Raw genomic sequence first — 14,986 nt, 5'->3', positions numbered from 1 at the left:
GTAACTGATTGAAGCCATTGACGTTTCACTTGTCATTAAACCAGGCTAACGAATCCATTTGACATTTAGCATCCACAGAGCACGGCTGTACAGCGTTTTGGCTGCAAAGCCATTGCAACAAAAAGCTGAAACATAAGCAAAACATTCTACGTAGGAATTTTAAGATGAAATCTCTTGTTTTCTTTGTCTCTTTAAATTGCTGACTTCTCTCTCCCATACCTTTGAATCACATTTCATTCTTTTGTTGACAGCTTTTTCAACAAATAAAATGTCCACGTTTTCTTCTGTTCCCTTTCACGTCCTCTCCTGTGTCTGTAGCAGGACTTGGAGTGGCTCCAGTGGCATTAGCACGGCACGATATTGATACTGCCGGGCTATCTTCCAAAGCGCTAATGACTTAACAAAGTAGTCTTCTGGCTGCCATGGAAACATTATGACTCCTGAGATAGTGCATGTGTGCAACTTGCATAGCAGGTCGTTTATGGGTATGTTAAAATCTCAATCTCTGCAGAGATGATATGGATTTATGGCCACGTCTTGAGAGCTCGTGTATCTCGATGATTTTGCTGGTAGCTGTGACTCGTTTATCTGAAGTGGTAAAGGTGGCTTACTGGGAGCATCCCTCCACCAAACAAAACTGAAAGAACAGTAATGCCGTTCCACTGGAGAAATGAGAGGCTGCCCTGTGGCTGCTGGGTGTCTGCTGGGGTCCAAATCACAGCCCCTGAGGAAGACAAGAGCAGTTGTGGAATATCAAGTAGTGTTTATTCATAACACGACAAATCTGAGGCACCAGAAAGACCAGTAAGTGCATGGGTACAGCAAACACTGTTAAGATGTTGAAGTTTTAGAGCCTGAAGTATTGTGGAATTTGCCATTACACCACACTTGTTTGACTTGGGGAATTGTAGCACTGTCATCAATGATCCTGGCTGTGTGTGCTGTCAGGACTTTCTGGCCCTGTTTAGGCCTTTCGTTCATACATACAAACTTCCTGAAAACGTAGCAGAAGTGAACGGGTGGTTCATGGTGGTGTGACACTGCCACGTTGCTATGGCACAGCTCCCAGTAATAATGGGCTATATTGAACAGGTCATGAAATTCATACACGTAATAGGTAGATCTAACTATGTATCTGTGCAGTAAAACTTTCACTGTAGGAACCAAGTAGAATTACAACCTCGTGTGTAATTTCATCTTTAAATTCTAGCAACAGACCACTTGAACTCTGACAGTGTTGTTTGTGATAGTGTCAGGCTCTCCTCGTCTGCTGATTGATGCTCATATTACATCAGTGCTTATTAGTGCTTCAGGGCTTGTTTCTTGTGGTTTTTTCCCTCTGCCCCCCTGGCACAGCCCTGTGCCTTTTCCCTGCACTGGGGCACTACCTTCTGCCAGGCGCTGTGTGAAGGGCAGAGGATTGCTTTTAGAGCTTAATTCATTTTTCCCTTTTTTTCTCCCCTGTTGAATTTGTACAAATGACCAAGAAGATGAGATGCTTTGCTGCTCTTTTATCTATTCAGTGAGCTGTCTATTTTCTCTCGTTATATGAATTTATGGTATATGTGATATTATTAATTGTACGTGGTAGTAATCAGACTATTGTCACCAAGGTGTTTGGTCATGAAGGTATTGCCAGTGGGAGCTTGTGGGATTAGAGGTGTTCACACACGTTGTCTTCCCCTACAGGGGTCTGTGTGCTTCCATGTCTGCCAGAATTTCTTTTGGGTGCTGCGCTCTTAGCCTGGGCTTTACAGAAAAACTTTACAGTTTTTCTTTTTTGGAGCAATCAAACTGCTTTTCTCTTTTCTTTTGAACTATGTGAAACTGCTGCTCTGAGAAAGGTAATTCTGTAATTCTGAAATTGACATTTTAATTCACTTTTATATGCTCAATGGCCTTGTTATTTATCTTTGTGTTTAATTGCATTTATTTTGCCTTGCCTCACACTTACCTTTCAAAGTAGTCTGTATGGTCATGCTTTAGATTTTGGATTGCTGCTGTACTGAGGTGCAGTTGGGGGAACAAGGGGAAGAGACCTGTCTTAACTAGCTGTGCCTACATACACAGCAGCGCACAGAAAACATGCAAGAATGGTTCATTCTGTACCACCTGCGTGTCACAGGGGAGAACAGTAGTTTACTTAAAGGTAAAGAAGGGTTGGTCATATCCCTTCCTGTCATGGTTGTACCAGCTGTGTTCTGCCATGTGCCACGACACGAATTCAGTACTGGCCACGTATGTCCTTGTGTGCAGTTTTGCAAACCACTTTATATAGTGGCACGATGGGAAGTTCTATGCTGGATGTTATTGGGCAGTTCACTTCCTTTACATTTGAACTGCTAGAGAAATCCATTTTTTTACCATTTTATTGTCCTATTTCTACGCTTCTCTAACTCCACAGCACTGAAATAATTATAAATTTGCTATCCATTAAAATAGTATTTAAAGGCAGTTGCTGTTCTTGGAATTTCTGTTGTACAATTTTCTCTCCCAATACTTTGCTGTTGACCTAGAACTGTGTCAGTTTAAATGAGTTTGAAGTTCCAGCTGGTCAGATGCACACGCAGGACAACCAGTGTGTCTCTGGTGGAAGCGTCCCTAACAGCCACTGTTCTGTCATGGTCAGCGGAGAAAAGAGGCACTGCTCAGTATGTTTATTTTCCCCTTTTCTGTTTTAAGGAAGAAAGAGAAAATCCTGCAAAAAGAAGTAGAATTGAACGGGATATAGATAACAACTTGATCACATCCACACCTCAAACAGGAGAAAAGCCTAACAAACAGATCTCTCGAGTCAGACGGAAAGGTCAAGTGAATGGAGGTTTGTAAATACGCTAACGGTGCGCTGGTACGTGTGGGTGGTGACTGGGGAGCTTCCAGCTGGTAGCTGATACAGGACACTCCTTCACTGCTAAAGGTTACAAAGTGCTTTGTGATTGACCGCAGCAATAGCAAGGCTGAACTTAGGGTAGCAAAATAAGATTTCTATGACTGTGCAAGTTAAAATGGATGTATCTGATAAGTAATACAATCTTTGTAAGAACTATGCCAGTGTATGGTAATAATCAGCTGATTGGAACTCTTGGTTTTTTCGAAAAGAAGAGCCATTAATAATTATTTTACTTAGCTCTTCTTCCATTTTCTCACAACTGTGAAGTATTTCCCAACTCAGCACCTTTTCCATAGTAACTAGGATTCCTTAGAGATGGAAAGCTCTTGTCAGACATGTAGACAGGCTTCTGTTGTAGAACCATATCAAAATGCAGGTGGGCCGGGACCTCTGAAGGCTGTCAGCACCAGGCCTCCTGCTTCTCCCCCAGCAAGGCCATCCAACTTGGGGAGAGCCCTGAGCGAAGTTCCTGTGGGTTCCTCAGAGCCTGGTCCTGTCAAGTCCCAGATATATCAAAGGGTGGAGAGTCCCCTGTGCCAGTGTTTGATCACCTCATTGTGGAAATTGTCTTTTTAGTACCTCTTTTAATGACAAGCTGAGATACTTGTGTTAGATAAAATATTCAAGGAAAATTAAAGTGTCAGCTGTGGTTCCAGATCTGACTTTAAAAAAAAAAAAAAAAAGTCCCACATTTTTTAGGCTTCTTTTCCTAAGGAAACAAGTCTTCATGTGTTTGTGCTGCCTGTCAGTGTTCCAGTAACTTTGGAATCCATTGTCTGGCGACTGCCAAGATTCATATTCCAACAAGGTTTTTAAAATCAGTAGCTCCAAAGGAGTGACTTCAGTGGTGGGAGGGCTACAGGGTGAGAGAATGACCTGCTTGGTTATTTGTCAGATATCTGTAACGTGATTTTGGGAGTATTTATGTTGCTAATTAACTTTGTCTGAGAACTAACGGCTATGCACTCGCTCGCAGTGTGATGCACGCAGTCTGCTTGAAGGTGAAAGAGGAGCTGCTTACTTGAATGCCATAGGATGAGGTGTGCACAGGGAGTGCGCCGAGCACAGGTTACTGTTGTAACCACACAAAGTTGTTGCTACAGATATTCAGTAGCAGAGAAGCACTGAGATGCAGCTCACACACCCTACATTTTATGTAAAAACGACAAGAAGTGTGAAGTACTTGTGCAGCTCCATCAGGCTCAGCTGAGTTCTCAGCTTATGTGCACGAAATGCATTTGCTTATGTCCATATGGACAGACATCTCAAAGACTTGTTACTGCAAAGTAAATAACTTGTCTTGTTTTGGGCTCAGAATGATGTCTTGGATCTCACCCACGAGACTGCAGTTCTTAGTTGTAGGGTGTACTTCATGTGCACGTTTATAGAAAACCTTACTTGTTATGTGCTACGTTGTTGGAACAGGAAGATTTATTTCATTCTGTTGTCTTTGTCGTCTCTGATAACAGCTAAGAATTATTTTACTTTATAATTGTATTTGTGTGTTTGCTGCGATGGGTGTGCAGCATTTTAAAAACTGCCACCATCAAGCACATGACAGGGTTAAAGCTTCTATTAGTTGTTCATCCATAACATAATTCTTATGAAAAATTACTGCTCCCTTCTTTGAAGTGTGAAGATCAGGTGATTCCTGTGTTGATACTGAATTGCTAACCTTTGTTTTTTTGCCGACCAAGGAGAGCATGAATATTTTCCTGTAGCAATAATAGCTTCTAATATAAGAGAGGCTGTAACTGTGAAAGAGAAGCGTGCTGCCACACTGCATAACTTCTGTTTTGCAGAAGCTGGAAGTTACGAAATGACAAACCAACATGTAAAGCAGAATGGGAAATTGGAAGATAATCCTGCCACTGGCAGCCCCCCGCGAACCACGTTACTGGGAACCATCTTTTCTCCCGTCTTCAATTTTTTTTCACCAGCAAATAAAAATGGTAAGCAGTGTTTGAAAGCCTGTGGTCTTAAAGCTAAGAATAATGTTTTTTTTTGTTTTGTTTTGTTTTTAATATGAACATGTTGCTTTTCATTCCAATTTGCAAACCAAAAGTTACTACTTTTGGAGAAGACCTCCTTCCCAATTCTTTGAGGGGTTATTATTGATAAAAGAAAGAATAAGCTTATATTCATTAGAATGTTTCTTATCTAAGTACTTAGCAGCGTGCTTTTTATTGGAAAAGTAAAATAAAGCACTGCTCTGAAGTTCCTTGTCTGACACAGGCATTTGTCATGGTTCTTTTGGTTCTTATTTTTGTAAAGTGAATCAGATAAAGCTATCTTCAGTTATTCTGAAGCATTTTTTGGTGTTTCGTGATGCTGATCAGTATTCTGTTAGGTCCCTCTGTGTAAAGGTGTAATGACTGTGTGTCTGCTGTAATCTCAATTCAGGAACATCAGGATCGGATTCTCCAGGACAAGCTGTTGAGGCTGAAGAAATAGTCAAACAGCTTGATATGGAGCAGGTAGATGAGATTACTACAAGTACTGCAACGTCAACCAATGGAGCAGCTTACACTAGCCAGGCAGTGCAGGTCAGATCTACTGTCAACAATGGTTTAGAAGAAGTAGAAGAAACAAATGATCGTGACCTGCCACCACTTACAGGTAAGAAATGTGTGCTTGTGTTTTACTCAGGTCTTGAGGCTGCAGGTAATTAGCACCCTTAGAGAAGACCTAGCTCCAGTATTTTCTATATATGAATATTTCACGTTTGCTCAAAGCATGTAAGCAGTGCTATCAATTCTTATGTTCAACAGACAGAACATTTTTATGCATCAGAGACACAGCTTTTGCAAATCTCATGTATTTTCAGTATAACTTAGTTGACTTCGTAACATTTCTTCAAATGAAAACAGACATTGAAGAAGAAAGAGACTTTTATTACTGTTTACTCCTCTTCACACACACATTAAAAATGCATACCCTAGGCTTGCTGATCATGAAAGAGAAAACTGTGACATTTTAGTACCTTGCACTAGAATGACATGTTGGGATGAGTAAGAACATAAAGATCCTACTTTAATCATCCACATTTTCTTCAGAAGACTCCTCACAGGTCCTTTTGGACAAAAATGGTGTCCATAAAATTCAGGGCCCACAGCAACTACTTTACAGTTACCTAAATCTTGGCTAGATCCTGAAAATGCTGGGAGCTGATGCGTACTGAGATTTATGAGAACGACTTTGAAGAGAGTATATTTTAGCTCTGAGTGAAAGGGCCGATGTGTGATCCAGTATGGACCTGCGGATCAGCTCGCCCTGTCTGCATCTAAAGCTCCTGTTGCCTTGCTCTGATGGGCACTGCAGGCGTGGGCTGGGAATGAGCTGCAGACTGAAAGGTTTGTGCTGCCTTCCGAGGGCTGCCTGGCACAGCTGTTTCTCTGTGGCAAAAACTCCCCAGCAAATGCTGGGTGGCTGCCATGTGTGCCCAGGTAGTTCACAGCGTATGGATGCTTTGCTTTGTAATGTGGACAGTTGCATCTGTCCAGATCCTGAGTTCTGCGGGTGGCATGACCTCACCTCTGAGGAGTGCTGTGAGATGTGCAGGCCGTTTCAGGAGAAGTGTGGGGACTGGCAAGGTGGGGCTGAGGGGAGATTTTTTCCCTGTTGTTTGAAGCATTCGTGTATAAAATGCAAATTCTCACTTTTAAAAGCTTCGCTAATAAGACTAGCTCTTGTGTTATTTTTTGTTTGGTTTATTTTTGCTTTGGTCATTTTCGTTGAATTTTAGCACCAGTATCTCCAGACAGTGGCTACTCATCAGCTCATGCAGAAGCCACCTATGAAGAAGACTGGGAAGTCTTTGATCCGTAAGTGCTGATATTTGTGCTTGCAGTATAAAAATGATCACATTGGATATTGCATTAATAAACTGCTATTTGAGTTGCTACATTTTTGTTTGTTATGGCAATGAAGTCCAAAATCTCTCAACTTGATGCAAGTACATGTTGATATGTATATATATTTTTGTTTAGATTATTTCTTGTGTGGCCTTAAGTATTTTAAGTATTTACTTGGGCTAAAACAACACCAATTTAATAATTCATATTCACTTCTACAACAAAATCTGTATTCTTTCCAGATACTATTTCATCAAACATGTTCCACCACTAACAGAAGAACAGCTTAACAGGAAGCCAGCTCTTCCACTCAAAACAAGAAGCACACCAGAATTTTCATTAGTTTTAGACTTGGTAAGTATCTTTAGAAACACAAAGCAAAAGCAGGAGATACACAGCATTTGATTTCCATTTTAGTAAGTAGAAAAATTCAGCTTCGTATGCTTTGCATCAAAATGGACCAGGAATGAATCTTTTAACTGTTACAACATTTTTTTCCGGCCACTTTTAAAAATACTTATAGAAAATAACTTTGTCTTTAGAATAATTTCTTTAAGTCTCTCTGTTTTGAGATGTTTTCAGACACCATTAATGATGTCAGGAACGTGACCGTGAGCACTGTCACTTGTATGTCCTCTAGCGGCCGCACCAATGGACAGGAGATGACAGTGGGAGCTGTGTACTTCATCTGAGTAAAGGATAAGCTACAGAGTTAGAACACCTTCTTTAATTATGCCACTACCATGCAATTCTAAGTGATTTTTTTTTCTTTTATTGCAATAATAATGAAAGAATGCTATCAGGACAGCATTAACACAGAAATGTTCCAGACTAAGTAAACTTACCTTAAAAGGAACATCTAGACAGCTGCTCTTAGTTTCAACATTGTTCTCATAAGTTTTTCTTACTTTCATACCATCTTCTGATTTTTTTCTAGGATGAAACATTAGTGCACTGTAGTCTAAATGAATTAGAAGATGCTGCACTCACTTTTCCAGTTCTTTTTCAAGATGTCATTTACCAGGTAATTAGCTTACATATGTATGTACCTTTCACTTCTATTTAACGCGTGAATTCTTGCTATGTATATTTGTTAAGGTCCTCTCTGAGGAGATAAGTAAGTGTATGGCATATAACAACTTGTCTGGCTTATAAACTGTGGGTGTCAAATTCTGCAGGGTGGATTATCCTCGATTAGAATTACTGTGGAGCACTGCTTGATGCCACAGTGTGGTCACATCGGTCGCTGATTCCAATGAACAACCATTGCTAAGAAAGTGTAAATAATCTTTGTAGCAGCAATCTTCAGCAGCAACATTTCTCCTTGCCAGCAGGTGGAGGCAGAAACACTGAAACTTTAGCCAGTATTATTTCCTGGGTGCAGCTTCTCTGGACTGTTAATTTTCTTCCCTTCGTATGGAAAACCAACTCTCACTGGTTGATCATTTCTTTCTATAAAGAAGACATCTTCCAAGCCTGATTAACTAGCTTCTGTCTGGATCATTAGTCTTGCTGTGCCCTCCACCAGTGCTAGTTCTACCTCTTCACTCCCAAAGAGTCTGCTTGGTGCTTAGAGTGACTTTGATTGTCTTGTGGAGACTGCTAGATTTAGTTTTTTGTTCTGCTTTAGGAGGTATTGTTAGTTACGTGTGTTTTACCTTGACGTACCAGAGGAGCAAGCGTGAGAAGGAGGAACTCTCTTCCAGCAACTACCAAAGATGCTGCACTGACCCAGGCTGTTGTTCTCAGGTCCTTTTGTGTGATGTACCTGGGAGTAGCATCAGCTTCCCCACCATGTAGTTCGCACGATATTGGACCCCACTGTAGTATCTTTGGAGAGTGAGCCAGTCATCAGGCACCTTAAAAGGACACTTGTCCAGGTATTTTTCCTGATTTTAAAAATGTTTTCTTCACTGTTGCATATAAAAAACCTTGGAATCTGAAAAGCTGAAGTAATTTTTAAACATGGATTTCTTATCTCGTACTTGGTGACAGCCTTGCTTAGTTTGCTTCAGACTGAACTTTGGAAGGAGCCTTAGAATTCACTCTTGAGAGGTTCTTGACATCACCGACAGAATCAGGAAGGCTAAAGCTTTGGTTTTTTTCCTTCCCTCACTTGAGGGATCTTGATGTGACTTTGAGTATTTTCCTTCTAAACTGTGGTCCTTTTAGTGACTGTGTGTCTGAGAGTGGCTGAAGTTTAACCAGGATTTTATCTGTAAGAAATTGAAGTCAATGGAAAGAGTGACTTAATGGTATTTGTAAATGCTTATTTAACAGCGTTGTATCAAGGGCTGTACAGACACGGGTACAGTAAAGTTGCTGTGCGGGTCCTAGATAAGTTTTGTCTGAGCTTTCTCTAGAGCCTAGCTTGGAATTACAAAGGAACAAAAGCTTCTTGTGAGTCTGAGAAAGTCAGAAAGTCAGCCACCAGCTGCGAGCACACTGTGGTCGTTATATTCTGGTTACCTGGTTTAACATCACTCTGGACAACTTAGAAAGCATTCACCTCTTGCTGTGTAACAGTTAATAAGCAAGACAGATATTTTAAAGATGTTTAACTGGGGTATAATACACAGAAAGACAAATGATCTTCTGTAGTGCAAGTTGAGGTTTGTTGATGTCACGTGCCCTTGCAGAAGTTTCACTGAGCAGCCTTTTAAGTGTCTTTCTTTTGCTTAGCAATTCGACCATTGCCTCCAGTACAGTACCATGTTCATTCCATCCCCGTGTTTCATTTTGGAAGTGACTCCAGCTGCCCGCAAAGAAGCAGGTGCTAAGCTGTCTCAGCAGAGTTGAAGTCAGCAAGCTGCTATATATAAAGCCTGCTGAAAACAATACCTGGTGTGAAAGTTGCATTTCTGAAGATACTTTCATTAGTAGCAAAAGATCTACCACTGCGTGTAGGTCTCCAGAAATATTAGACAATTACTTATTGCTTTCTTAAGAGAGAGTAAAACCTAGCTCAGTATGATTTTCTGTCTGAATGGCTGCTTTTCCTTGCAGTAAGACTGACTAATAATGCAAAAGTAGACCTGAGCTCATATCATTTTGATATTCTTACCCATCTAAAGGCATCTATTGCACTATTGCTGCGATGATAAACCTGGTACTTTCTCAAGAAGATGCTCCAGAACCGATCTCTGCAGAGTAAGACCACAGTAAGACTCAGACTGTGTGCTGTTTCAGAAGGCCTGTTATAATGTATACCTAAACTCCACCGGCCTTGAGCTGAGCAACGAGTTTCTAGGCCAGGAGCTCAGCTCTACTGCTGCTTATTTCAGTGACTGTGTGTGACAGCCTATTTTAAAAAAGGGGTTTTGAAAACAAGGGCTTGACTGTTCAGAAGTTATTTCTCAGAACTTACCATGGAGTGTGCAGAGAAGAATGTGTAACATGAGCACAGAGCAGTGTTCTTCTAACTAAAAACTTACAGTGCACTTCCAGCACTGACGTACTTTTTTTTGTTTTAATCTTTGGGTGAGTCACAAAGTCACCGATTTCCATTTAAAAAGAAAAAAGATCTGTAAGATGGGTGCAGTTGTGCTTGCTTATTTCAGGTTTTTGAGACCACAAGTTTGTCTGTTTCCTCAGTTGAAAAATCTCTAGATGGTACCAGTGTTTATGTTTTGGACTTCATGAAAAGACAGTATTGGTGAAGCTGAAGTTTTAATAGATAATAAACCCAGTAAGCACTATCTCACATCTGACAGTAAAAAGTGAACGTTCATCTCTTCAACTGAAAATGAGGTTTTTTACTATTTGCATTATTGTAACACTTCACAGTAAGCAGCTTATCTTTGTGAGAAATGTCTGCTTGTTGGGTTTTCCTTCTTGGTAAGGGGGCTTTGTTGTATTTTGTTCCTGCTGTGTGGCACCAGGTGCCAGCCAGCTCACACAGCACTGCCGGGCTCCTACCTCCCTGCGCTGTGCCCATGGCAAAAGGCAGCTGGTTTCAGTTCTTCAGGTTAAATGTCTCTTCACTCATCTATTGCAGAGAAATTCACTGTGATCCTGAGCGGTGTTCTGGCAGCACACAGGCGAGTTGTAGGCTATCGAATACAGCCTTATGTGCGTTCCATCTTGCTGTCACTAGAGGCTGCTTAGTTGCTTCGTTGCTGTAGTGGAATGAGGCAAATGGTGCTGGTGAATTCTGGCTCTCCTTCCTAATGAACTCTGCTCTGCTCCTCTGAAATACCTGGAAGCCTTTGGTGTCTCGGGCAGCATCCACAAAGCAGTCTGCTCTGAGGTCGGGAATCCTTCCTTTTAGTTCCGCAGAACCTCTGGAGTCAAACTTGGTGGGAAGACGTGGGGAATATGCAAAAAGAAAAGGAAGCTGAGGGAGAAAAGGGAAAATGCTGATGTGTCTTGTTCTGCTTTCGTTACTTGGTTCTGCTCTGGTTACCTGGCGTTCTCTCAGCTTGTTCTGGCTGGAGGTGGTGAAGTGATCGCCTTCTGCTCTGCCAGGGTGCCTCAAACCACTCAAACCAGAGCGATGAATTTGCCATCCGTGTCATTACCTGTGTGTGTAAAGCACAACGAGAAATGGTCATCTAAAATGAAATGCTTTTCCCTGGGTTTGCTGTTTGTGTTTGTACCTGAACGTCCTAGATATTAAGACAGCTGTTGTATTAAGATAGATAAACACAAGGGTGTGTCAGTGATCTGAAACAGACCACGCTGAAAGGTGCTGTAATAATCCACAGGCTGAACAAACTGAAAAAGAAAAGAAAAAACACGTGCACTTGAGGAACCTAAGCAGTTATAACTGCTCTTCGATGTAATCGAATGATTTTAAAAGTCATTCAGCTGGCCATTGATACAAATAAATAGAACCAATCCAGACTTAAAATGAACAATGAATTCGATACTGAATGCTTTTGTAGTAGCAGGAGTTGAAATACTGGCACGTAGCTTCCTGCTGTCTCCTGTTGCTAGGAGAGTTTGCACAAGAGATGGTAAAGAGCCTGTTTCTGAAATGACATCTGTGTTCTTCCATCAAAGAGAACAGGCTTGTCAATTTGAAATTGAGCTCTTGAAGAAAACTTCGTACCAAATATCATCCTGCTTGCCTACCATTATTTGCAACTACTGCCCCACGTGCAGTGAAAACATTTATTGAGTCGTGTGACTCGCTTTCAGTTTTCAAGAGTAAGATTTGGGTCCCAGTATGAAAAATACTTGCTTAGGAAAATCACATGAGTAGAACAATCCTTTGCGTCTGCAACAGAACGCTGACTTTCCCTTAAACTCAAGGCTACACCTGTAGAAGATGCTGGCAGTGCTGCTTGCTCTCTGTATAGAGGAAGGATGCTCAGGACAAACAACTTGCACTGAATTTGCAGTCACAGATAATTTGAGTGTTATTTAACAGCGGTTCACCTGGAGGCTGAGTTATTTCATTGCATTTGTCCTCGTGGTGAGAGAAATCACTCATCCAGTCTGTGAGCGAAACCTCACTGCCTTAGCAGAGCTGAATGAGATGTCATTTTCAGAAAGATTTCAGTGCCATCAGGAGACATATGGCATGAAGACACGCTTGTCAGCTCTGCATGCAGGCAGTTGGCTGTTCACAGCAACTTGGCTGGGTGGAGCCCAGAAACCCGTGGAGCGCAGGCTGCGTCTCCAGCCGTTCTCTCTGGGCAGGCCGGGGATACCTGCAGCCTGACAGCGAGCTGCCCAGAGGGAGAAGGGGAGCAGATGCTGGTTGCACCATCAGTGAATGCATCTCATACGCCAGGCACGGCGGTGCTGTGAGCAGATGTGACAGGACTGCGTGCTCCTAGTGTAGAAAAAAATACCGTTTTTGTTACCACAGTAACTTGTCACTCTGCAGACTCACAGCCTTAGGTGCTTCCGGAAAGTAATAAAAGCCTTATTCAGAGTTAAGCTAAATAATGAAATTTTCCTTGGTTTAGAAATACATGCTTTCTTTAAAGGACTAAGATCTGTTGCCACCTGCACTAATGATATGAAACTGCGTTTATTTAAACCACTCCTCTTGGTTTCATACAGTTCAGCTCAATTAATGCAGATCCATATTGGAGATTTACTTTTCAAAGTAAATTTAAGCCGATTCCTAACGAGTTGTTAAAAATAATTGATAAAGCTGAAATTAACTCGGTTCAACCACAAGTCCAGCACACCCCTTTTCTTTCTGGGTACGTTAATGAAACGTTTCTCAAAACCGTGTAAGTCTACACGTGGGCAGGCTGTGAATCAAGGAGACAGGTAAGGTGATGACAAGGTTATTGCTCACCCCTCAGTGCGTGTCCCCACCGTTGTGCTCCACGATGCCCTCACGTGTGCCGCAGTGTTGGGCCATTGCCCTGCAGCCAGAGGTGCTTGCAGTGCCTCCGTGCAGCCCTGCTCTTGTACTGTGAGTTCAGTAACAGCGAGAAGAGAAGCCAGCATCACCTCTTGTTGTGTCTCTTATCCGGGCTCTGCTTTGTCACAGGGAATAATTTGAGTCTGTGTGCAGTTCTTTTCTGGTGTGTGAACTAACTGAGCTTTGGAAATAGCTGAAGCCACTTGTTTGGGTTATTTCTGCCACTTCTGACACCCCGATATTCACCTGCCGCTCTTGGTAGAAGGAGGTTATTGGGAAGATTGCTGTTACGTTGGCATGCATTATCCAGGAATGGAGCTGATGCTGCCCAGCTGCTGAGGGCTGATGTAAAATGTTAAAGCAGCTGCCTTCAATTTTCTCAATGAATTATCTAACCTTTACATTTTAAATAATTATCTGGTTTTAAATACAGTTTAAATAATTTCTATCCCATTCGTTGGTTACGCCTGATTTTGCCATATTCTGGTTTCTTTTTTAGCTGCTTAGGCTTCAAGCTGATTTAATTTTGATTTCATTAAATTATTATTCTGTAGGAAAGTGGTGTTTGCTTTTTCCCGAATTCATAATACTCATCTTGACACAATCTGTGCAGTCGGTGCTTAGCAGTGCAGGCGATCGCTGCGGTGTTTCGAAGCTTTTAACAGAGTCCATCTCTGCTGCAGGTTTACGTCCGGCTACGGCCGTTCTTCCGAGAATTCCTGGAACGTATGTCTCAGATTTATGAGGTAAAAATAATTCAGTATTGCCTTTGAATTTTATTTTTAAATTTTTTTCACATGTTTATACGTAAAATAATTATTGTTTTCTTCTCTTGTCTGCAGATCATTCTTTTTACTGCTTCTAAGAAGGTGTATGCAGACAAATTACTGAATATCCTAGACCCTAAAAAGCAACTAGTCAGGTAAAATACAAATGGCAGAGCGGCTGCTGTGGGCACACACGTCCGTTCCTAAGGGATGAGAGGAAGTTCCTTTATAGTTATCTTTATAAGTGCTGTTTCTTAATCGGCCTCAAAATAATTTGTGAGTTTGGTAGTGAAGTTATTTTGGTTTTTCATTTCTTTTGTTAATACCGAGCTTTGTTTGGATGAGATTAACGTTTCTCAAGAGCAGGGCCTTAAGACACGACCAATCCTATCAGGTGAATTTCCTTGTCATCCTCGTCTGCAAGGCAGAGTGCTGCATGGAAAGCTGAAGGTGGAGAGGGGGTTTCTCAGGGATTCGTTCTAAACAGGGCGTTCTGACTGGGGACATGAAGAACTGCACTTGGCTGTAGTTAGGACCGCACGTTCGTATTGCTGGAATATCTGAGCCTGCCTGAAGCACACAGCCAGACAGGCTGTACAAACAAGTACAGTATTGGTGCAGGCAGAAAATGAGTCCGTGTGCATCCGTAACGTGACGGTTTTTCCTCCGAGGGTCTGATACTTAGGATTGAGGACTGCAGTTTTATCTGTGCTATGAGCAGGAAAGGTAACAGGACGTGCAGGCAGGCAGCGTGCTAAGAACGTTCAGAAATTCTCTGAAACTCGTGTGGTGCATGAATGTAGCTGTGAGTCATGTGCCTCTGAGAAGCTGACATCAGGGCATGATGAGTTCTGACATGAGCCTAACAGTGGATTTGCCAGGCGCTCCACACGTGTGACTCAGAATCTATATATAAATTCATTCGCTGCTGAGGCATCAGCTTATTTTCTTCCTTAGCAACATTAGGAACTCAGCCCCTTCATGAAAGTAGTAAGCGTGCTACGCACAGCTTCTAAAAATTCCACTTAAATATGCAAGCAGCTTTAAAGAAACTGCACTGTAATACTATCGTGTAAAATCTGAAATCTGTCCTGTTCACAATTGATTTTTAATTACAATTATACTGATATTTCATGAAATTTGTTTT

At 41.7% G+C, this 14,986-nt stretch overlaps 1 protein-coding gene across 2 annotated transcripts in view; it reads left to right on the top strand.

The window, feature by feature from the left end:
* The window catches only part of CTDSPL2 (CTD small phosphatase like 2), a 35,290-nt gene that overhangs the window by 16,071 nt on the left and 4,233 nt on the right, over nucleotides 1-14,986 (top strand). For both annotated transcript variants that reach the window (XM_085233933.1, XM_085233932.1), the window contains 8 exons: nucleotides 2,683-2,821; nucleotides 4,693-4,842; nucleotides 5,294-5,509; nucleotides 6,636-6,714; nucleotides 6,987-7,098; nucleotides 7,682-7,768; nucleotides 13,756-13,818; nucleotides 13,915-13,994. In XM_085233933.1, the coding sequence (XP_085090059.1) occupies nucleotides 2,683-2,821; nucleotides 4,693-4,842; nucleotides 5,294-5,509; nucleotides 6,636-6,714; nucleotides 6,987-7,098; nucleotides 7,682-7,768; nucleotides 13,756-13,818; nucleotides 13,915-13,994 (926 nt within the window). The remainder of the gene's footprint in view (nucleotides 1-2,682; nucleotides 2,822-4,692; nucleotides 4,843-5,293; nucleotides 5,510-6,635; nucleotides 6,715-6,986; nucleotides 7,099-7,681; nucleotides 7,769-13,755; nucleotides 13,819-13,914; nucleotides 13,995-14,986) is intronic.

This window comes from Meleagris gallopavo, chromosome 12 (assembly GCF_905368555.1).
Source record: "Meleagris gallopavo chromosome 12, MGAL_WU_HG_1.1, whole genome shotgun sequence".
NCBI classification, from domain to species: Eukaryota; Metazoa; Chordata; class Aves; order Galliformes; family Phasianidae; genus Meleagris; species Meleagris gallopavo.
The sequence above is the reverse complement of the archived record's forward strand: the minus strand, read 5'-3'. Positions and strand labels throughout refer to the sequence as shown.